Here is a 23283-nt window from a genome sequence, read left to right as displayed (position 1 = left end):
CTATTCCAAGAAAGAACTCACTCCAACCCATCTTGGGGTGTTAGAAAGGAGGGTTGGCTGAAACGCTGTTCTGAACTTAAGCAAGTTGAATTCTTTTGTCTGCATGTTCAAGTTCAACATGGTAACATTTTTCAAGATCTTCTGGTGTTCATAAGTTTGTAATTAGATGTGCTGTAAGTTGATTTTCATATATCAAAGTTATTATTATGGCTACCTCTATGATTGTTACTTCTGCTTAGTTCACAGATAAGACTGTTCTCAGTGTGTTATATTTAACTGGTGCAGGGTCCCTACCTTGGTGATTAGAGTTCCCAATAACTTTTGCTTGTGGAAGTTTCTTTTCATGTAGTCTAACTATGGATCTGTAAATGGGTCTAAAAGACAAAAAACTCATCACTAGGCCCAAATGTCACTGTGAAAAAAACAATTTTCAATTTTAGGGCACATGGCTTATTGCACTGAATGACGTTTCATTCCATGTTTTACTTACGTTGTTTCCAGATGTAGCTTTACCCTGTATATTCTCCTGCCCTGCATCTGCACAGCAAGCAGGTCACTAGTTCGTACACTGTGAGAGGCTGCCTTTTATGCTAGCAGGATGTGCCTATCTGGAGAGGAATGGGGCGTGAATATTTAAAGCATGCTTTTTGGCTTAGGCAGCCTTGCTATGGGAAGTCAGTGGTCTCTAGATAAGAAGCCTTTGCTATTGAGAGGTCAACCTCTAGGTTCCTAGAGATGACAAAATTGATCTGGCTGTGGTAGAGCGTGCTGCAATCCTAACAAGGGGACATTTTGGAGAAGTATTTTTAATCCCAGGGTGTGTTGTTGGGCCACATGAAGCTCCATTCGTATCTTAATGAGGCATTCTGTCATCTCAGAAGCCTTGAGGATTGATGCAGTACTTGGTAGAGTGTCTCTGTAGTTTCTGTTAGCGTGACAGGCTGTTCATGAAATGTTTAGTCACTTGTAGTGTGAGTATACCTGTGCGCTTCACTCAAAGAATGAAAGAGTTTATTTGTTGGTAAACAGAGTTGTTCTGATGTGGAATCTGAATATATGTTTCCTTCTTACCTTTCCTCTCTTCCCTCAACCCTTTGAGGTTTTAAATTGCATCTCTGGGTAAAATGAAAATGCTGTCTTTGTTGGTCATACGCCGAGTAAGGAGGATTTGGGAGAGGGAAGGCATGAGCCCACCCTGTGCGGATACTACAGAAGGGAAGCAAGTTCTTTGGTCTGTAGCAATAGGGCATGTGTGCGTGGCAGCTCCGCATTCAGAATTCACATTATTCCTCATGACAGGATTGCACCTGGTGGTTACAAAGAGGCATTAATGTGGCTGAAGTGTTTCAGATTGCCACACCAGCCTTCTGGGGAAGGAGGTGCAGTTTTCTGTTGTGATTTATCTGTAAAACAGAAATGCTATGTCTTAAATTTCCCCCTGGTTTAGATTTTATTTCCCAAATAGATTATTTCTGTTTCAAAATCTTGCTTAAATAGGAACATGTTTAAGTGCACAGCAAAATAAGAATGTCCAAAATGTCAAGGATTCCCGATTTCCTTTTTCTGAGATGCAGGAACATATCTTCCTAGTTATAATACAGTAATCGAATAGCTGTATCTATCACTATCTTTTTAAACAGTGACTTAACAAAGTCTCCATACTGTAGCTTAGTCATGTGTTAGTTAGTGTTGCTCTAGGGCCTTGGATTTTTTTTCTTTTCATTTTGGTTTTGTTACGTAAAAAATAAACCTTACCCTTTTGAGTCTCTTCAAGGTAAATTACTCTCTAAAGTTGCCTCTTGTTCTTTGTGGACCAGAGAAGAAGCCTAGAGAACTAGTTCAGCATAGACATATTTTTTTTATAATAAGAGCCAAGTAAGATAAATACCATGCATTGCTCTCAATAGAAACCATGCTGTCACAACACAGACTAATGATAAAGTATTGAATATAAATCAGCGGTTCATCTGAGTATAGTTGGCCGTTCATTTTCATCTGTTCATCATAAATCTGAATTCAAAGTTCTCTGTTTCTACCTGAAGAGGATTGCTTATTTGTTTATTGGAGGTGTGAGGCAAGACTGTAAATGATTCTTCTCTTCAGTATCTTCTTATTAGGTGACATTGTCTGTCCAGTGTCATGAGCATCCATGAGTTTATATGCAATTTAACAGGGCTTTAAGTTGCTTGTTAGGAAATAAGTGCAAAAATCTGCTATGACATGAATAAAGCTACTGTGCAAGTGTTAGAAAGATAACACCTTAGCAGCATGCGGTCATGTATGGTAATGTCTAGCTTCTGAGTACTGATAGTCATATTTAAGAAAGCTACCATTGACATAGACGTTCTTATAATTTTAAACAGGGTGTGAAGTGAATTTGTAATGCTTAATGAAGGACAATAAAGTGTGGCTAAACATCCGATAAAATATTATGAAGTTAAAGACTGTATGGGTTTAATACCCAGTTATATAGCACTAGCTAATTTAATGGTACAACCATGCAAATCACATCTGTCAAACTGCCAGGTGTTGCATCTCTTCTCTGCCAAAGTTGGCTACAGCATGTCCAGTAAAATGAGCTGAATTCTAGTACTGTGATCAGGCACCCAGCGCTGCTGAATGTTGTTCTGTGATTGGCATTATTTAGTAGGATTACTTTTTTTTAATGTACATATAGCCAGCCTCTGCACAGGAAAATGGCTTTAGGTCCCATTGTTTCCCCCAAAACTCATTTCCAAAGGCATATAAAAAGATAACAGCTCAAAAAATACTAAAATTTTTTAAATGGAACATTATTAACAACTTAAAGCTAAGAGTTATGCTACAGGTATTTCCTTTTAGTTCTCGTTTATTTCTTTACTAATTTTTCCGGTATTTCTTTCCGACCCTTTTTTGGTATTTCATTCTTATGTTTTGCCTAACAGATATCTACCTAGTTCCTGTGTACAGAGCATTTAATTATTTTTTACTTCCACTGACAGTTGCTCACCACTGGTCTACCAGGTTCTTTGCATTCTGAAAATAAAGCTTCTTTTACGTGATATTTTAAGTAGCATAAATGAATATTGCTAAGATTCAAATTTTTACTCAGTAGGATGGAGCATAAAAGGAGTAAGAGTTCTTCCTCCCCTTTTCTTTTATCTCATCCGGGAAACCAACCACAGATGTTTATTGAATTTGTTTTCTTGTTTTCCTTTCCCCATCCACATCAAGATACATACTTTTTATTTTTATTTAAAGGTTCAGAACATTATTTGTAGCTGGTGAGCACTGTGATGTGGACACGCTAGAATGGTCAAAAAAGGTCTTCAAGGTACCTGTCTTGGACCACTGGTGGCAAACTGGTGAGTGTTTTAAAATACCATTTGTAAAATATGGTGAGGAGATGTTTTCAGACTTGTTTCCTGAGTCTGCAGGTAGAACTGGTTTCTCTTTCCATGAACATTTAAATAGGCAGGACCAAGTGTGAAAATAAAAATTCAAGCAGGAAGAATGTTTTTGGAAGTGGTCTGAAAAGTGACTTCAGGATATATTTAAAACACAGCATTTTTAAAAGCTATATATAAAAAAAAGATATTTTTTGATCCTGTGTTAAAAAAAAAAAAAAGAAAAAAGTTTGCATCAGTATTTTTTACAGGTGTATTTTTATATTGTTTGCATGTGTGACTATTTTGTGACAGAAAATTTGGTATTTAGGGAAGCTGTCAGATTTAAGTTTTTTTTTGCACATATATTTTGTGTAATTAAAAACAATCCGCAGCACAGAGTAGACTCTTTGGTCTTTAATATTGTTCTTGTATGGATCTCATCCAACTTCTATTGATTATTTTGGAATGTCTCCCATTTATTTCACTGGAGGAGGATTAGATACTTAGACTGCAATGAAGGAATCAGAGTACCAATCTATGTGTAACTTTGCAAAATCCCAGTTGAATTCTGGATTAAGGCTTGATCAAACGTATCTCCTTATAACTATGGATTAATATATTTTTAAATTTCACTATTACAAGAGTAATACAGATTCGGATTTTGCTTCTTACATGCATTATTGCTATTTAAGCTAAGGAAGTGTATTACAAAAGCTCCCTCCTCCCCTCCCTCTTTTTCTCCCTTCCAAGAATACCTGTTCTATTTTCTGTGTGTCATTGTTTTGAGATGCAGCTTTTCTCAGGTCTCTCTCTATATGGAGAAAAACATTTTGATTCCCCCATGATGGGTCAGATAGGAGATATATAAGATTAGAATAAAAGGTGGAAAACTCTTTAGTTCATCTATAATATATGTTATGTAATGAAATCAGTTGAGGAGATTTGAACTGCATCATTTTTATTAACCCCCTCTAATCTTAAATAAATACTGAGAAAGTACTGGAAGATAGTAGTGTCATTTTTTATCTAATCTTGATTTAATCTGCTAATTAATTGATAAATATGAGGGACGACATATTTTGCTCACTTCTCTATGATCCTAATATCTGTAAGCAAGAACAGGCCTCAGTGATGCAGAATGAGCAATTAACTGAAAAAGATTAAAAGATCAAATAATGGCTTTGACTACCTACAGAACTGACAGTAAGCAATATTACTGTATGTAATTTTGCATGTGTTTTTATCTGTCTATGTCTGTGCACATACATATACAATTGCCTATAGCTTTGACGTATATTTAGTGCAAAGGTTTAATGTTACTGTGTTCATGCAGATGTCTCTCGGGTATCGATGAGAGATCTTGAACAAGCATGTGGACGTAATTGTGCTCATAGTGTGTAGAGAAGACCATGAGCCCAGCTCAGAGTATAGTATGTCTCTTGATTGTTACATTCACGGGGAGCTCTTAAATTAAATTGTAGCACGACTTAATGAGCTAAGGTCATTTCAAATACAGTGTTTGAGAGCATTTAATAATTTGATTAGAATGAAGACCCATTTTTATTTCCAAGTGATTTCTGTAGAAATGTGTGCTGTTGAATGTAAGCAAGGCATTCAGTCTGAAGGAAAAAATTTACTAAGTCAGAGTTCCTATCAGAGAACTGAATTTCAAGGGATAAGGAGAAAGAAGGAAGGAGGAATCACAGAATCATTGGGGTTGATGAGGACCTCTTGAGGTCATCTAGTTCAACCCCCCTGCTCAAGCAGGGTCACCTAGAGAGAGTTGCCTAGGATGCTCTCCATTTTTGAATACCTATATGGATGGGGATTCCACAACCTCTCTGGGCAGCATGTGCCTGTGTTTGACCGCCCTGACAGTAAAAACATTTTTTTCTTGTGCTCAGCTAGAATTTCCTGTGTTTTAGTATGTGCCTATTGCCTCTTCTCCTGTTGGTGGGCACCACTGAGAAGTCTGTCTGCCTCTTCCTCATTCCCTCCCATCCAGTATTTATACACATTGATAAGATCTCCCCTGAGCCTTCTCCAGACTGAACAGTCCTAGCTCTCTCAGCGTCTCTCCATATAAAAGATGTCCCTTTTCCTGGCTGTTCACTGGATTGTCTCCAGTAGCTCCATCTCTTGTGCTGGGGAACCCAGAACTGGCCCCTCCAGACATGGCCCCACCAGTGCTGAGTAGAGAGGAAGGATCATCTCCCTCAACCTGCTGACAACATTCTTCCTTTTGCAGCCCAGGATGCTGTTGGCCGCCTTTGCTGCGAGGATGCATTGCTACCTCATGGTCATCTTGCTGTCCACCAGCATCCTAAGATCGTTCTCTGCAGATCCTTCTCTTTCCAGCTGGCTGGTTCCCAGTGTGCAGTGTTGCCTGGGGTTATTCCTCCCCACATGCTGGACTTTGCACTTCCCTTTGTTGGACTTGTTCCTGTTGACCTATTTCTCCAGCCTGTTGAGATACCTCTGAAAGGCAGCACACCCATCTGATATATCAGCTGCTCCTCCTAGTTTTACATCATCTGCAAACTTGCTGAGGGCACACTGTTTCCCATTGGCCAGGTAATTAATGAAAAAATTGAATAGTATTGGCCTCACTATCAACCTGTGGGGTACACCACTAGTGATTTGCCGCCAATGGGACTTTGTGCCACTGGTCACAACCCTCAGGGCCTGGCTGTTCAGACAGTTCTCAGTCTACCTCGCTGTCCACTTATCTAACCCATACTTTGTCAGCTTATCTATGAGAATGTTATAGGAGGCAGTGTCAAAAACTTTACTAAGGTGGAGGTAAACAACATCCACTGCTCTCCCTTCATCCACAAAGCTAATCACCTCATTGTAGAAGGCAATCAAGTTGATTAAGCATGATTTCCCTTTCATAAATCCATGCTGGCTACTCCTGGTCACCTTCTTGTCCTTTGTGTGTTTGGAAATCTTTCCAGCATTGGTTGCTTCATCACCTTCCCAGGAACTGAGGTGAGGCTGACCAGCCTGTAGTTCCCTGGATCTTCCTTCTTGCCTTTCTTGAAGAGAGGACTGCCATTTGCTCTCTTCCAGTCTTCAAGAACCTCTCCCAGTCTCCATGACCCTTGTAAGGTAATTGACAGTGGCATTGCAATGACATCAGCCAGCTCCCTCAGCACTCATGGGTGCAACTCATGAGGCCCCATGGACTTGTGTATGTCCAGTTTGTTTAAGTGCTACCTAACTTGGTCCTCTTCCACCAAGTGTAAGTCTTACTTGCTCCAGACTCCCTCTGGTCTCAGGGGTCTGGGAATCCTGAAAGTGAGTCTTACCTGTAAAGACTGAGGTGAAGAAAGCATTCAGTACCTCCACCTTTTCTGTGACCTTTGCCACTAGATCCCCTGTCCTGTTCAGCAGTGGGCTCATGTTTTCCCTACTCTTCCTTTTGCTGTTTATGTACTTGTAGAATCCTTTCTTGTTGCCCTTTATGTCCTTTGCCAGATTCCATTTCAGGTGAGTCTTGGCTTTCCTAACCTCATCCCTGCACAACTGGATGGCATCTTTATACTCCTTCTGGGTCATCTGCCCTTACTTCCACCTCTTGTACACTTCCTTTCTATGTCTGAGTTCAGTCAGGAGCTCCTTGCTCATCCGTTCAGGCCTTCTGCCTTTGATTTTCTACTTGTCAGGATGGACTTCTCTTGAGCTTGGGGGAAGTGATCCTTGAATATCAACCAGCTCTCCTGGAACTCTCTTCTCTCTGTATCCCATGGGATTCTTCTAAGCAGATATCTGAAGAGATTAAAGTCTGCTGTCCTGAAATCCAGGGCTGTGGTCTTGCTTTTGCCTTGCTTCCTCTTTTCAGAATCCTTAACTCCACCGTCTCATGGTCACTGCAGCCAAGGCTGCTCCTGACCATTTTTTCCTTATTTGTAAGTATGACGTCCAGCAGAGTACCTTTTCTTATTGCCTCCTTGATCATCTCTGTCAGGAAGTTGTCATCAATGCACTGCATAAATCTGGATTGCTTGTGCTCTGCTGGGTTGTCCTTCCAGGAGATATCAGAGTGGTTAAAGTCCCCCATCAGGACGAGTGCCTGTGAATGTGAGACTTCTTCCATTTGTTTGAAGAAGGCCTCATCTACAGGCCTCATCCTGATCAGGAGGTCTCCAGCAGACACTCACTACAACAGCATGAATGTTGGTCTGCCTGCTGGTCTTCACCCATAAGTTCTCAACTGGCTCCTGACCTGACCTCTGACAAGGCAGAGCCCCTCTCATGTAAAGTGCAACACCCCTTCCTTGCCTCCCATAGGAAAAAGTTCTTAATAGAATACAAGCTAATAAAGTAGATTTGTATAACTTTTAAAATAGAGAATGGTCAGGTCTGGTAAGTGAGACGAAACAGAAATGCTTCTCCCCACACTGTCCTCTGTTCCCTTGAGATTAACATGCTCAAATGCTCAGGGGGAAGAAGTGGATCCTTCTCCCTCTAAAAGACTTCGCTTGTCCTGGAACATGGCAGCCAGGGCAGCAGACGAAAGCAGCCTTCCCTTCTGCTGTTCAGTCACCTCTTTTTTAGCAGAATACAAAGTGTATCCCGTTAACTGTGAAAAAACAAGCAGTTATGTCACATTCAACTGTGTCTGTCACTTGGTAAAATATTGTTGAAAGTCGATTTCCGTGCTGGAAAAGCCTTTTCAATCCAGTAGCACTGGATTTCTATACACTAGGTTAAAGCTGTAAGGTGCTGAATGTGAAATATTTTACAGAGTAGATAACTGGCTGTTTCACTTCATATTAGAAATATTCAAGGTAAGTGACTGATGACAGAATAGAGGACCCAAAAATTCAGAAATAACTTTTCCAAACTATCTCTAAAATAAAAAATCACAACTAAAAGCACAGAATAAAAAACCCTAATCAATTCTAGCAGGAAGAGGTTGAGACAATTAGCTATTTTATGTAGAGCTAATAAGTTTTTAAAATGGAATTTTTTATAACAAAATTTAATTCAAAATAACAAAACTATTAAATTTTATGAAATACCTTTTTTGTAATTAAATTGCACCTGAAGTTATAAATTGCTGTTTTGTTATGCCCGAGATTGAAAGCTTCTGACTTACTTCTAGATATGAAAATGCTTTTGACCTTTGATAATCTGGCAAATTGTTACTTATTCCCCAATATGATGTTTGTCTGCATTCTTCCAAAACAAGACCATTGCAAAACTGTGAGAAATGTCGACATCTTAATTTTACCTGAATACTGTAGATTTTACTTACGCAGTTATGTCTTAGTCGCTGACTCTTCCAACTGAGGCTAAAGCAGAAGATGGAGGAGGAGGGCAATCCAGTATCTGGGTGATTAGTGTTTCTTGTATGATGGGGTAATTTCTATTCCCTTGTTTATGACTGAGAAAAGGAGGGAAGAGGTCAGCTTTGTGGAGATGAGAAGCAACCGAGTCATTATTTGGAGATGGAAATTAGTATGAGTGAAGGGAAACAAATGCATTATAAAATAAAAGGGGAGTGTAAAACACTTGCTTCTTCAGGTTTAGTAAGGTATCTTCAAAGGTTTTGGCCCCTTTGCCATATATTGAAACTAGAAATAAATGACTATGGACAAAGAAATGTAGGTTGAGTTTTCTTTCATTCTGTCTTTGGAAGATTTATGGAATATATGAAATCACTGTGAGTTGAAACAGTACTTTGAAACAGAAAAAAGCTTTCATTAGGGGACTTCAAAGCAGTTACACCTGGAAAGCCTGATTGATTAAAACTTTGATTTGTTTCAATATGCCTTCATCAATAACGCTTATTTTAAATGTTAATATTTGTGTTACAAGTATAGTAAGCACATCTTACAAGCTGTGAAATATATCTCACAGAATCAATGAGCAGCAAGTAGGATTTGAGGCAGTAAGGACTGATAAGCACTTGCTGCTTTCTTTGGAGACATGGCAATGGATGAAAGAACGGTACTTTCAGATCCTGTGCTCATCTGTACATGGAGAGAGGATAATCTTGTTTTGGATTTGTGCAGGTGTTTAGTTTTTGCTTATTTATACAAAATGGCACTTAGCATTTAAATAGCAATTTTCATCTTCAAAGCAATTGTGCAAACACAAGCAAATTAATTCTTTTAACACCCCTGTGAAGTAAGTAAAGTTATTCCAGTCTTGCAGACGTTAAACTGAGAAAGACAAGTATCTTGCCCCAAGCTATCCAGGAAGCCATTGCAAATTCAGTTTTAGAAAACAGAGCTTTCCTTGCTCAGAGATAAATTTTCTTGTCATATTTACGTATGTTTTGTGATATATTGTCTGAAAGGGAACAGGAATGCACATTTTGGACCTTGTTCTGTCTCTGTTTGTAGTTATGTTTTAAGGAAATGATACAGTAGCTCTGTTTCAGTATTCCAGGTAAGTACATTACAAGGCACCTTGACAAATCTATTTGAAATAACCTAAACAGTGTTTGGGTTGTACCTGCTGTGTCACATCCTTGGGAGAGGCCTCAATGCACAAAGAAATGTGAGTTTGGATTACCTTGTTTTTGGAGCTAGCTTTGAATTCTAGAAGGAAAAAAAAGGGTAACAGCAATGAGGATGTGAAGACCTGTGGAAGCATGAAGGCTCTGAAAGCTTGTGTTAAACACCCTCAACTGCTTTCATGTTAGCTATTCAGTATATTGTAGTAAAAAGAAATAAAATGAAACTACCACATCGTTTTTGACATTTTTAAGAGAATTTAAGTCAGATTTCTGTTTCTTCATAAGTATAGGATGTAAAGAGTTTTTTTCTCTTGATATTTTTAAATAGAAACATTTTGAGACCCTGTCTTTGAGGATGTGTAGGAAAATTCAGATGAAACAGAACTGAAACTGAAAATTCAGTGATAAAATTTGACATGCGTAAAATCTCAGTCAAGAGACATGTTTCCGTACAACTTTTTTGGTCGTGTACTATGGGAATCAAAGTTAGAGAGCGTGCAAGTGTAGGAGGTTCAAATTGGAGAGATCCGCTATGTCCTGAGTGTCAGCTCACTAGCAGGCAGAACTATGAGAAGATTGTGCATGTTTTCTGTTTTCATGGAAATAAGCTGCCTTATCCAGTTAAGGAATGGGTGTCTGCAGCAGGCATTAGGACAAAAATCACATAGTGCTTGCTACATTATGACTGCTGAAAAAGGAGGTTATAGTATGCACACATTGTAATGAGATCTTGGATACTATGAGACAGTGTGTGATAAAATTTACTGGTAGGAATTCCCCAAGTTCTGTAGCACAATTAATTAATATACTCTATCACTTTTTAAATTGTTCTTGTTCCTTCTCTATGTCTTACCTCTAAAACATCCAGCTGCTATGTTGGTAATATTTCTATTAGGACATACTATCATTATGTAATTCTACATAGGATTAATGGTTATACAGATCTTTTATTAGGACTATACAAACAAAACAACTGTATCATTGAATTCAGTGTAAGGAATATGAATCATAGTTAAGTGTACTCACTGTAATATATTTCAATGAACTACTTCCTACCACAATCATGTATGGGGAAGAGTTTATTAATGTGGTCTCCAAGCAGCATGACGTGGTCCCCAGTCTTCAGTTTCCACTGTGTTGTCTTGGCAACATTGTGTAGAATCTTCATGTGAGTATCCGGCAAGATGGATTTTGCAACTGAATTCTGTTAGCTATCTTCCCAGTTTTCCACTACAGAACTGTTCTTTAGGTGAATTACCTTGTCAATCTATACCTCCATCTCCCCACATTTGACAATTGGATTCCAGATTTTGTTCTTCAATCATCTTCTGCTTTGCCCCATTCAAAACTGTGCATTTCAGTCCAGTGCATTCCTTTAATATGGTGAAATTTTCAGATCAAGAGGCAGCAGGAAAGGTAAACTAAACAAAGGGTGGCTGGTTAGTTTGCAGCAAAAGAGTCAATTCTTGGAAATTTTTTTTTGAGTGCCAGAAGTTCAGTTCTGGGGTTATTGAGCCCAAGCATCTGGAGCTGAGATGAAAGAGATGAAACAGATTTCTTCCAAAGTCCAGGCTACTGGTTTAGGTTATCAGGTGGTGCCTCATTGTAGATGCAGTTCATGCTTTTTAAAGACGTGTGTATCCTATCAAGACTAGGATCATATTTTTTTAGTGGAAGCTGATACTCTGCAGAACAGTTCTTCAGAAGTGGGAATTACTCTGCAGAAACTTCTGCAGCTCTGCAGCCCTGAATTAGAGTCCTCTGAGCATAACTTTCTGGATAACTGGACTTATAACAGCTATTCATGTAGAGGAAGAAGAGAAAAGTGGTCATTTATCAGGTGTCTACCTGGGGGCTTGCATTCTGTCCTTTAAGGCTATGAACATAAAGATTGTTTCAGACATTGTTTGATGCTTAGTAATCAGACTTGTGCAGATGTGGACTGCGTGTCATTAGTTACAATAGCTCGTCATTCCTTCAATATCATGTTAGGACACCCAGTTCAAACAGGTTTTTGCTTGTCTGTATTGGAGAGGAGGAAATTTTTTTAGGGGCCACGGGCATTGCTGAGGCAGACACTGACCTTTCAGTAGTGTATGGCTGTCTCATTCTGTACTGTGGCCTTTACCATTAGCTTCAGAGAAGGGAAAAAGAACAGAATTGTATGTATTTTTTTTCTTTGTCTGGTCAACCTGTATCAAAATCAAGGAGCTCTTTTGTAACTTGTGCTGATGGTTGGCTTCTCTCTTGAGGTTGGAGCATTGATAGTTCTTGCAATTCTTATCTAATGGTAATTTAACATAACTTAAAGTAGTGACATGGATTTAAATTAGGATTTGACACTCTTGTTTTCTAATGAGCTGAGTAATTTGGGCTAAATTGCTTTGGGGGAGCCAACCAGCCTCTTAAACCTGTGAAGAGCAGCTGGTGCTTCTCTGTCCCGGTATTCCAGTAATGTTACCACTCAGATGTGGAGGAAGAGTGGGGAAACCTGCCCCTCCTCAGCATGGGACGTCGGAGCCCTCAAACTGTGTCTACATTCCAGGAGTGTGCTGTAATTGCAGAGACAGTTTCCTCAGCTTCACTCTCCTTCTGCTCCCCCCCCTTTTTTTTTTTGTTGAAGGCATTTCATTATGATATAAACTACTTGGGCCTTTATATGTGCAGTCACATGGAACATTAGAATTACAGCAGTTTCTTAAATGAGCCTTTATTTGGAAATGTGGTAAAATTGCTTACTTGTGAAAATCTTACCTCAGAGCACCCTGTTTCCAGGCAGGTAAAGAAGAGAGTTAAGTGTTGAAGACTGCTGGAACTCAGAACCAGGCATTTTATTGTTCTAATCCTTGTTAATCTAATGCTAAAACACTGTATCTCTGCTCATGCTAACAGAGTGTAGCGTCTCCATCATATATGATTTGTGACATGCCTTCATAAAATGGGTGACATAGCTTCCCTGGTTGTGTTGCCCTCCATAGCATTTCAGTCTTACAGTCATCTATACTCATCTTTCGGTCTTGAATTTTCATGAGTTTTCTCTGTGCAATCCATGTGAAATGGTTCTCCTTCAGAAATTTAGGCTGTATCTGCTTAGCTGAGAAATATTTTTTACAGAAATATCTTGTTTGTTACTATGTACTGCTTGTGTGTTTATTGGACATCCAAGAATGTATGTCTGGATTATATACATATTCTCTAGGGCGTTTTTACTTTGTATGAATCATTACAGCTGCATAGGTTTATTATGGTCTTTAGTGCTGATCACTGTCTCCCCCATTTCATGAAGTGAAGTGAATTTCTCCTCCAAGTATTTCTCTCTTGAGGGTTATTTCAGATGCACATTTCACAGGGCTTTCAGCTCTCCCATGCATTTTGGGAAATACGCCACGTTGCAAAGATGGCCCTGGTTCAGAGATGGCAGGATTGTTGTGGCTTGAAAAAAAGATGGATCCCTTTTGTTTTTATTTGTGGAATTGGTTACAGTTAAGGCATGGTTAAGTCAGTAAGCACACTAGGTCCTTCTAGTAAGAAAAAGCATGCACCTCTGTTCTTTAAATTGCTGGGAAGGTTCTCTTTTCCTCCAGGCTGTTCCCTTTTTTCTTCCCACTGGTCAGCACCTCCTCTGTGTTGGTAAGAATTCAGTATCAGCTGTGCTGTAGCCACTCTGTCTCATTTTTGCTGACATTTTCTAACTTAGAATTGATAGAAAGTATGTATTAAGCTTTTCTGTTCCCATTTGACTTCAGTTTCTCAGTGCTTATTAATCTTAATCTTTTCTGATTGTCTTTCCACATGCAGCCGGGGACATGCATTAATATGAATGAGGTATTATGAATGTTTTCCTCCTTTTTAAAATTTCACTGATGTGGTTTAGATGATTGAAAATAAAAGAACTGTAAAGCAGTCTTAAGTTACGGAGCTCGGCCATGAATGATGTTTAGTGTGCACTGAATAGACAAATGAAGAAGAAGAAGAGGGGACACCTTTAGGAATGGCTATGTTAAAAAAGAACAGTGCAGTCTCATCTGCCTGAAGGAGACAAGCTGTGACAGCACCTCCAGTTTGTATGTGTGTGAAGATGTTACAGGTTGGTGATCTCATTCTTGTCGCATGGCAACTGCTTTTTTTGTTGCTCAGAGACTAAAGTCCTCATTAGTGTAAAGTAGATGATTTTCCTGATGATTTAAGAACAGGAGAGCTAGTACTAAGCTGCATGGATCTAGTGCATGGAAGGAATGATCCTTTGCAGGATTTAAGGCTGCCCAGTGAAGGTAGAAAGAGAGAGAACAGGAGTTTCTAAGATGTTAGACCCTGATATGGAAAAAAACATTTGAATTGCACAGTAGTAATTTTATCTGTCTTTTCCATCTAGGCAGTATTACTATGCATACAATATATTAAGATTCCCCCAAATGATTAAAGAGTAAACGGTTCGCACTGAGATGTGTAATTACTTTTTATAATCTCCATTTATCTCTTAGTATTTCATCATGTATCAGTTACGATATTACAGTAGGAGGAAAATAAAAATGGAAATTCATTTTTAGTCTGAAAATATATTATAATTCAATGCATTGCCCAACAATGCATCTTTAAACATGCCATCTGACATCTTCAAAATATGACCAAAAAGCTTTCTATTCTCCTCTGATTATGTTGGCTATCACTTTGCTACAGGCAACTTATAAGATGTACATTATAAATTACCATTTGGAGGCAAAGGAGCCTGGTATGCTTACAAAATGAATGCATAAACTTCTGGTGCTTTATGACTAGCTTGCCAGTTTGTGATAACTGAACTTACTTCCTTCTTTGGTTTTAGTATTTGTCATGTCCCACCAACCTTTAACTAAGCTAATTAGAGCTTCTTTACAGTTACATTTTGTGCATTTATTCTGGAGATTTTATTTGGATGTGCTTTGACATCTTCAGAGGCCTTGTGTATATGCATGATACCACAAACAGCACAGTTTGTAAATACGTTCTGTGTCTGGATAGGATTGTGAAAGGGAGCCTTGGGGGAATTTTAATGGTTTTGGGGGTTGATTTTGTTTTTAAATGAGTGGATTGAATATAGCAATAGAACTGTTATACAAGAAGTATTTGGCCTTCACAAGTGTAATATGTATTCATGGTAATAGATGCATTATGACTACAAGTACTTTGAAGCATTTAGAAAAGACTAAAAGAATTGCTGGTTTCTCTTCTGACGTTAAATTCTAAGAATAAGCATGGATAATCAGGCACTTTCAGAAAATATCTTACTTTATAAACAAAATGGATTTTATTTGGAGAAACAGGCTTCAGATTTTGAAATAGCTTTAGCTTATTTTGTGATTTTTTTTTTCCTGTGCTTCTCTACGTTTGCAAGAAATGAGGGAAACACTCTGCTTCTGGCTAGCTGTACACAGCTGTTGTTGTACACATATTAATATGGCTCCACAGTCAGGTTAATACTAACATCATAATTTCTAGATTGTGCAAATAAGCTTGAAGCTGTCATTCTCTGCTGTATATGTGCATAATAATACGGGAATGCTTGCCCATTTATTTAAATATGAATATACTTTAATTAGTGCAACACTAAATATAGTGCAGTATTTCCTTTTAAAGACTGGAAATAGTGTCCTAGCTGAGGTGGGAGGCATTCATCGATACCACTGTAGGTTAGGATCTGATAAAAAGTTAAACCAATAGAGTAACGACATAGATGAGCTTGCAGAAGGCTATTTGTTGTTAAAGCTCTGTTTCGGAAAAATGGCCTAGCTTATGAAAGCACTTAAATGTGTACTTGTGTTGCATTTAACATTTAAAATGTAAAGTGATATCCTAAACTATGAATTAGACAAATTGATTGTGGGGGAGGAAATACTTGTGATACTATTCCTGTTTTAGATGAAACATACTGAGATAAATAGCTCGGCAGTGGCGGTGTGTAACTGGGTGTGTGATTTGTGAATGGTCTAAGCTTAATGTAAGTGCAAACCACTGGTGAAAGAAGGAGTCTTTCTATCAGTGATAGTCTTTCTAAATAATATTCGAGCAAGAAAGTCTTAACTGAAATGCTTTCCAGTTGGTTTACTGCATATTCTTTACCCTAGCTTTACTTAAATTTGTAAGGAGTTGAAAAACTCCTTGTAAGAAAAGTATGAAAATCTTGATTACAAATCACTCAACTTGCATACCTCACCTAAAATTTGATACTTCTCTTGGGTTTTGCTGAGATAGACCTTGCTACTCACTTACCATATTTTGGCATTCTGTATGCACCTGGTATTTATTGTGTTGATGCTGCATGCGCTTAATTCACAAGAGGAATAAGTTAAGAATGCGGTCAGATGGAGGAAAAATAAATTATAATTACCATCACTGTTCAAGTGTTTTTCTGCTGCTTCTGTCATACTCCTCAGAAATAAGGGGTGAAATGAAATATCAAACGATGCATGAAAGACTTTCTGAAGTTCCACTACTAGCCAGAAAAGCCTTTCACAGTTTAGGATGACAGATTGTCTTTAATTTAACCTAATTGTGCATAATGTGTGAATTGGATTTAATTTCACACTTGCTTTCTGACAGTTGGTAAAACTGAATCAGGGAATCCTTAAGAATTTATAGTTCTCCAGGTTCTTCAGTCATTGTTGTCTCCTCTCACTTTTCAGTTATAACTTGCTGCAGTACCCTGCTAAACATATTAGAAGATGAGAATTTCAGTAAATATAAGCTCTGTCATTAAATTTTACTTCACTTGATGACAGGCTTAAGCAAAACAAAGAGGAGATGAGTAAAATGGATGGGGAAGTTCATGATCTAATTGTCATAGACCTGAAAAGTAATTTTCACTAACCTTTACCCTTGGAAGGCAGTAAAAGTCATGGCATATCAACATACACTAACAATGTGGGTGCAGCTGTACTGTGGACTTTTGTGGCAATCTGCCAGCTGACAGCCCAGCATCACACATCGCATCACATTGGGATTATCCAACCTGTTCTCCTCTGTGCCCTCTAGTGCCCTGGGATAATAGTGGCCAGGTGTCATCTCCTTGTTTTAATGTCGATGGATAATTAGCATCAGACTGTTTGTAGTTAAATACCCAGCACTAGCCAGGTGTACTTGGTCTTTCTACACATTAATACTTCATCATGTCACATGCACCAACCTAGAGCTGAGCAGAAAATGTGGATCTCTTCCAGGGAAGAGATGAAGAAAACTTCATGGCAAAATAACACAGCGGATCTTTTTGAGTCCTTGTTGAAGGCATGGCTGAGCTGTACTGTACAGAGGCTAAAACAATTATCTGAAATTATCTTCCAAGACCAGTAAGCATAAGACTAAAGTGGTGCTTGGGCTACCAGCCCAAGCTGGTAGCTTGGGCTACCAGCCCATGGCTATCTAGACAGAATTTGTCAGGATTAACAGTGCTAAACCACAAGTTATGAGTGCGGCCACCTACTGCTAGTGCAGTCAGAGACTTAGAAGCTTGCTTGGGTTTTAGTGATGAAGAAATGACTGGGAAACTGATTTCTTTGCTCTGCACAGTCATATGCTGAGGGATGAAGGAAATGAGGTCTTTATGAATACTTGATGATCTGGCCCCTGAATCTTCAGGACCCTCCCAGTACATATTATTTCTGTGATGTGTTAGATGTGGTTTTATTGGAAGGAAGCAGTATGGTATGCTGTGATGCAGATTTTGAGTGCTATAATTCATCCGGTACTGTGGTTTTCTGTTCCTGGATGCCCAGTAGTTGTTGCCATACTAGAAAGCGTGTTGCTGTTACTTTATTGAATTCTTCATTCCACCCTTTCTGAAATAATTAAAAAGACCGCTGTGTGGAGGGAGCGTGTGCAAGGAGTCTCTTCAGAGCTGCATTCTTGCTGTGTGGATGGATTTGTTACCAGCTGCTGCCTAAGCTTTCTCCCTTCCATAGACACTCCTCTCCATTTTATCACTGCTGTCTTCTGCTGTAGTAATTCCTTCAATTCCCCTCAACCAAAATGACAGCTTTGCCAGGAGAATGGCTCAAAACAGTACTGCCACAGTGACAATTTAGTGCATTATATTTGTTGCATTCATTAATATGTTAATGTATGACAATTGCTCCTTTTCTTCTTTTTTTTTCTCCTGCTACATAACAACTTCCCACCTCTTTTGCATGCTTCCAGTGTCTATCCATTGCATCCTAAGAAATTGAAAGCAGATAGCCTTAAATTAGTCACTTAGTGCATCCCAAACTGAAAGATTAATGTCAGAATGCAGTGTATTTTCCCTAAGTATTTCCTACCAGAAAATACAATATTTCAGCAGTATGACTGAGGAACATGAGACACAGTCTAGAAATTATGATGTATGAGGAATGTAAGTGGTACAGGGCATTTTTCATCTTTGAAGTCCTGAGTTATTTCAAAACTGTTTATTTTGATTGAACTTGACTGTTGACTGTGAATGAGCAAGACAGTTTTGAGCACAGAACTTACTAGCTGTTGCCCTGCATCATCTCGCAGAGCACAGCTTCTGCAAGTCAGGCACACAGGCAGGTGGAAGCTTTCTGATGAATAAAGTCAGGTGTACCCTTACAGATTCCCCTTGCTTCTGCATCAGCAGTACCTTCTCTGACATAAGAATCGCTTTCAGAGGCGCAAATGCAACAAAAATGCCTGTATCGGACTATTCTTTAACTGTCCAATATAGCTCAATAATACTGAAATATCTTTAAAATAATATCTTTCACTTACATGTAGGCTGGGACAAAACAAAGAAGGTCACATCTTTGAATTTCGAGGGCTATTTCCTTACATCAGCTCTTATCCTGAAAGTAAAAATGTAAGGAGGGACTTGAGACTCTTTAACAGCTACGATTTTAAGACGATCTCTCACTAACCCTCTCTTCCAAGTCTCAGTGAAGTGCTTTTCATTATTCTCAGAGTTATATATATTCATTCCATTATAACTCAGAGCAGATGTTGAATATAGTTAGCAGACTAGTTGTGAAACATTGCTCTTCCAGTGTAAAACATTGCTCTTCTAAATAGCTGTTTCATTGTCACATTATAAGGTGTTATGCAAAGAGGAAATGGGTTTTATGATCCAGTTGTCCCCAAAAAGCCTTCCACAGCTGGAGGGTGAGCTAACTTGCTACCATAGTGAGTGGAAGGTTAGCGCTTAAACGTTTGCACAAAGGGACTGACTGGAAGACAGATCTTCTGTTTTGTTCCTTACATTAAAAATATACAAGTTCCTAAAGACTTCGTAGAATCACAGAATAGTTTGGGTTGGAAGGGACCTTTAAAGGTCATCTAGTCCAAGGCCCCTGCTGTGGGCAGGGACATCTTCAACATACATTAAAAATATACAAGTTCCTAAAGACTTCGTAGAATCACAGAATAGTTTGGGTTGGAAGGGACCTTTAAAGGTCATCTAGTCCAAGGCCCCTGCTGTGGGCAGGGACATCTTCAACATACATTAAAAATATACAAGTTCCTAAAGACTTCGTAGAATCACAGAATAGTTTGGGTTGGAAGGGACCTTTAAAGGTCATCTAGTCCAAGGCCCCTGCTGTGGGCAGGGACATCTTCAACATACATTAAAAATATACAAGTTCCTAAAGACTTCAGCGTTGGGAATCTGTCTAGACGCTGTGCATTAATTTCAGAGAATCTGCAACTATCAACAAGTGAGTGTCAGGTAAGGGATGTCTGTTTGTACATTCAGAAACCTGATGTAAGGGGTATGTGGAATACAATGTCCATTTGACAAGCGTTACCCTTCTTCAAACTGTTGGTGTTTCAACTTTCAGACCTGGGTCTTGTAACCTGCATATAGGTCCTGACTTGAATTATAAAGAAACCAACCTTAATTAAAACCAAAAATTCTTAAGCAACCTTACTCATTGGAAATATATAAAAGGGCCGCACAGTACTTGTATTACACATAATTGGTAAGGAAAATTTCTCATCAGTACTTATTTTTCTGTATTCTCCTGAACTGTGATGATTTCTTTTCAGCAGGATTTGAATTGAATTCCACTTCCAAGTCAGACTGTTTTTTCTGTGATAAAAAATGGTGTCCTAGAAAGGGTTGCTGTTTTCCGGTAAGTTTGGGAAATTGCTATTTCAATCCATCATCCTGTTTGGAAGATATGCATTGATTTCCCAAGAAATGTACAGCACAAAGATTCATGCTATCCTTTGACAGTACTCCTTCATGCTTCTACATTGTAAGGGAATCTTTAGCATTCAGCAACTGTTAACCTAACACAAAGAGCAGATGCTTTTGGGATTCCCTCTCTGAATTAATATCTAGTCCAAGCACCAAAAAACCATATTTTTTTCATGTATATAAAAAGCCTTATTGACCTATGGGAACTGAATGTACAGCTTAGAGATTAAAGCACTGGGTAAATATGAAAATGATATATCCACTGGTAATTGAGAAGACAATAGACAAAATAGCAGCAATTACAAAGACCTATTCACAAAGTTTTAGAACTTGTGATTCTTGTTTAGAATAAGTCGACTTTCATTCAGTCTTATTCACTGTTGTCAAAAAAGCAGGGACAAATACAGACAAATTAGAAATTAGTATGATTTAGTTTCCTTTCTAGTTTATATTATTTTCATTAGCAGTGTATCAGCGAGTCAAGCAAAGCCAAACTAATTTTCAGAAATTTCAGATTCTTTCTCTCCCCTCAGGGTTTTTTGATTGAGAGCTCTTGATCTTACTGGTACATCAGGTTAACAGTGATGCTGTGTTCCCTACCTCTCAGTAGCAAACCTAACTACTATGCTTTGGTGATAGGAGAATGCCTTTCTCACCTGATTGTTACAGTATGGTTTTTAGCTCTTGCCATGCAATATGTAAAGCAAGATACACTGCATGCTACCACTTCTTTTCCTCCTAACACTGTCAAAAAAGAAACTGTCCCTTCCACTGTCTTTTCCAATTCACTGTTCTCCAAGAAAAATACTGTTTTTCATTCTGTTCCGAGGAAAAGAGGAAAAAAGTCTTCAGTATACATACTGTGCAGAAAATGACGCTCCCAAACTGTTGAATAAATTGTGAGTTTCTCTTCCTGCAACTTTCAGTGTGATCACGGATGGGGTATGTTTTTGATATGATATCAATATGATCATTTTGATCATGTTTTTGATATTGTTTCACCACTGTAATTGTAGCTTGGGTCTTCTGATTGTTGGAAGAAAAGATCAAGATCCGTGATTGTGTGAGGAATGTGCGTTATGTAGAAGAAGGAATAGGGAAAGATAGGGAAACAAATAAGCAAACTTTTTAGCCTGTCTTTATTAACATTGAGGGTTGATAATTCTCATTTTCTGTCCCACAGCTGGAGTTAGGCCCTAGCTTAACTATGCTATGTTAATGCTAATTTTCAGCTACTTACTAACACCTAATGTAAAACCACCACAAGTTTCTGTAATTTTGTTCTTGTTCTTGCTTCTTTCAGCACTTGAATAGTCATTTAACAACTTCTGAAGTGGCAGATGAATGCTATAGAAGCTGAAAAAAACAACTGTAATTTCCTAATGCAAGAGAACTGAAAATAGTTTTGACCATACTGATCAGATATAAATATAGAGCTGAAGACAAACCTGCTTTGTTGTGCTGACACTTGAGGGTGGCGTGGACTATGAATTCCAGGCCAAGTGGCCTGAGACTTGGGACATCTCCAGAATGATAAAGCCACGTTTTAAATTAATAGTCTCATACTCTGTTCCTGCTAATATTTTCAACCATCTACACTTTGTTTTCTGTGGCTCAGAGTTACAGCAGCATTTAAAAGTAATTTCTATAGATTTTTTCTTAGAGAGAAAGAGAGAAGAGCAACTGGGTTTTTTTCAAACTTAGACTGTTATATGCCTTGATAGTTTTTATTCCTCTTCGGTAATAACAACTCTTGTAGTATAAAAACATTATGTGAAATTGAGCTTTCTTAAGAAAAAGAAGGTGAGGAGGGAGGAATTTCTAGCTGCCTAGTAGCTGCCTAACTGTAGGGATAATTAGGAAGGCATAGGCATTACAGGGGATATTCGTGCTGTCTCATTTGGAAGCTCTGAACAAGGTATTTTACATTGGTGCTTCAGGGGGGATTCCAGACCTGCCTTCCATGGGCTTTGTGCAGGGAGCAAAGGCATGCAGTACCAGTGTTCAATTTATCCATCGGCAGTTAGATGAATGAGTATCTTCCTAAGATTCAAAAACCAAGTGTCATTTGTCTTCTCACATCTCCCCTGTGCCGCCCGCACCCCCAAAAGAAACCGACTCCAAAACGGTGTGGTTAGTAAAACTTTAATGTTTGTAGGTGGAGGAGGAGAAAACATCTGGATTATGATCACAAAAGCTTGCAGCAGTTTGATTCCCATTGCTTAGATTGTTTCTTTTGAGTTTATTTTGGCAACACTGAACATTTAGGTCTGACTTTTCTACACTGTTTCTTTTTGAGCCTTTTCATTATCTGAAATAGTTCTCACGAAGAAATACTAGTGACATCTCCAGGATTATAAAGAGGTATTCCCGACTTCATTATTTACAATAAATTTTGTTAGGCACTACCTCTTCTCTGATCTTCCTGGCCAATATTGTCATGGAGAAGATTTGGCATTTATTCACCTTCCAAACCTCTGAATGTGCAAGTCCAAAATAGAACAACAGACACTTTGATACTGCTTTACAGGGATAAGATAATCAACCACGAATGGATTGATGTTTTTTTCTGGAATTCATTCTTCCCAAGGATATTGACTCGTGAAATAACCCTTGAAGTACATCTACCCTACACAGTATTTCTATCATGGCTTTGCTGTAGGCAGTTTCTCACTGGTGTGGTATAACCTTATACCCATAGCAGAATAAACTACAGGTGTAATGCAGAAAGTGTTTATTTCTGACTGTCTTCTGTGGAATAGAAAAAGTTCCCTTTTGAAGAATGCAAACTTCTGTAATGAACTTACATTCATTAAATAATGCATAAAAGCTCCTGAATTTGAAATCTTCCATTGCTTGTGTGGGATTTTTATTTTATTTTATTATTTTGATGTGCTGAACTAGAAGCAAAACTTAGAACCAATAAATACTTAATGACACTAAGGCCAATCTTAACTGACAATATTTGTGTTCTCTTAACAGAATCTGGTTCTGCAATTACTGCTTCCTGTATTGGTTTGGGGAACTCTACAACACCTCCACCCGGACAGGCAGGAAAACCAGTGCCAGGATACAATGGTAAGACTGTGCTGCTAGAAAAGGGTATTGCTTATATTCCTGAGTAAGTGCTCTTTAATTTTCATACTTTGTAGGGAAAGCAAATTACAGTTTTATTAACACATTTTCCTCCTTCCTGTAACAGGAAGATCTGCTTTTTTGTGTGTTATGGAATGTGATTGTGAATAAGAAATTCAGAGTTATGTTGAAGAAAATTGATCAACTAC

At 38.5% G+C, this 23283-nt stretch overlaps 1 protein-coding gene across 1 annotated transcript in view; it reads left to right on the top strand.

The window, feature by feature from the left end:
- Window positions 1–23283, top strand: part of ACSS3 (acyl-CoA synthetase short-chain family member 3) — an 81491-nt gene that overhangs the window by 37296 nt on the left and 20912 nt on the right. The window contains exons 7-8 of the mRNA XM_019473564.1: window positions 3241–3344; window positions 22982–23077. Coding sequence (XP_019329109.1) covers window positions 3241–3344; window positions 22982–23077 — 200 coding nt within the window. The remainder of the gene's footprint in view (window positions 1–3240; window positions 3345–22981; window positions 23078–23283) is intronic.

The sequence above is a fragment of the Aptenodytes forsteri genome, unplaced genomic scaffold (assembly GCF_000699145.1).
Source record: "Aptenodytes forsteri isolate BGI_AS27 unplaced genomic scaffold, ASM69914v1 Scaffold71, whole genome shotgun sequence".
Lineage (NCBI taxonomy): Eukaryota > Metazoa > Chordata > Aves > Sphenisciformes > Spheniscidae > Aptenodytes > Aptenodytes forsteri.
The sequence above is the reverse complement of the archived record's forward strand: the minus strand, read 5'-3'. Positions and strand labels throughout refer to the sequence as shown.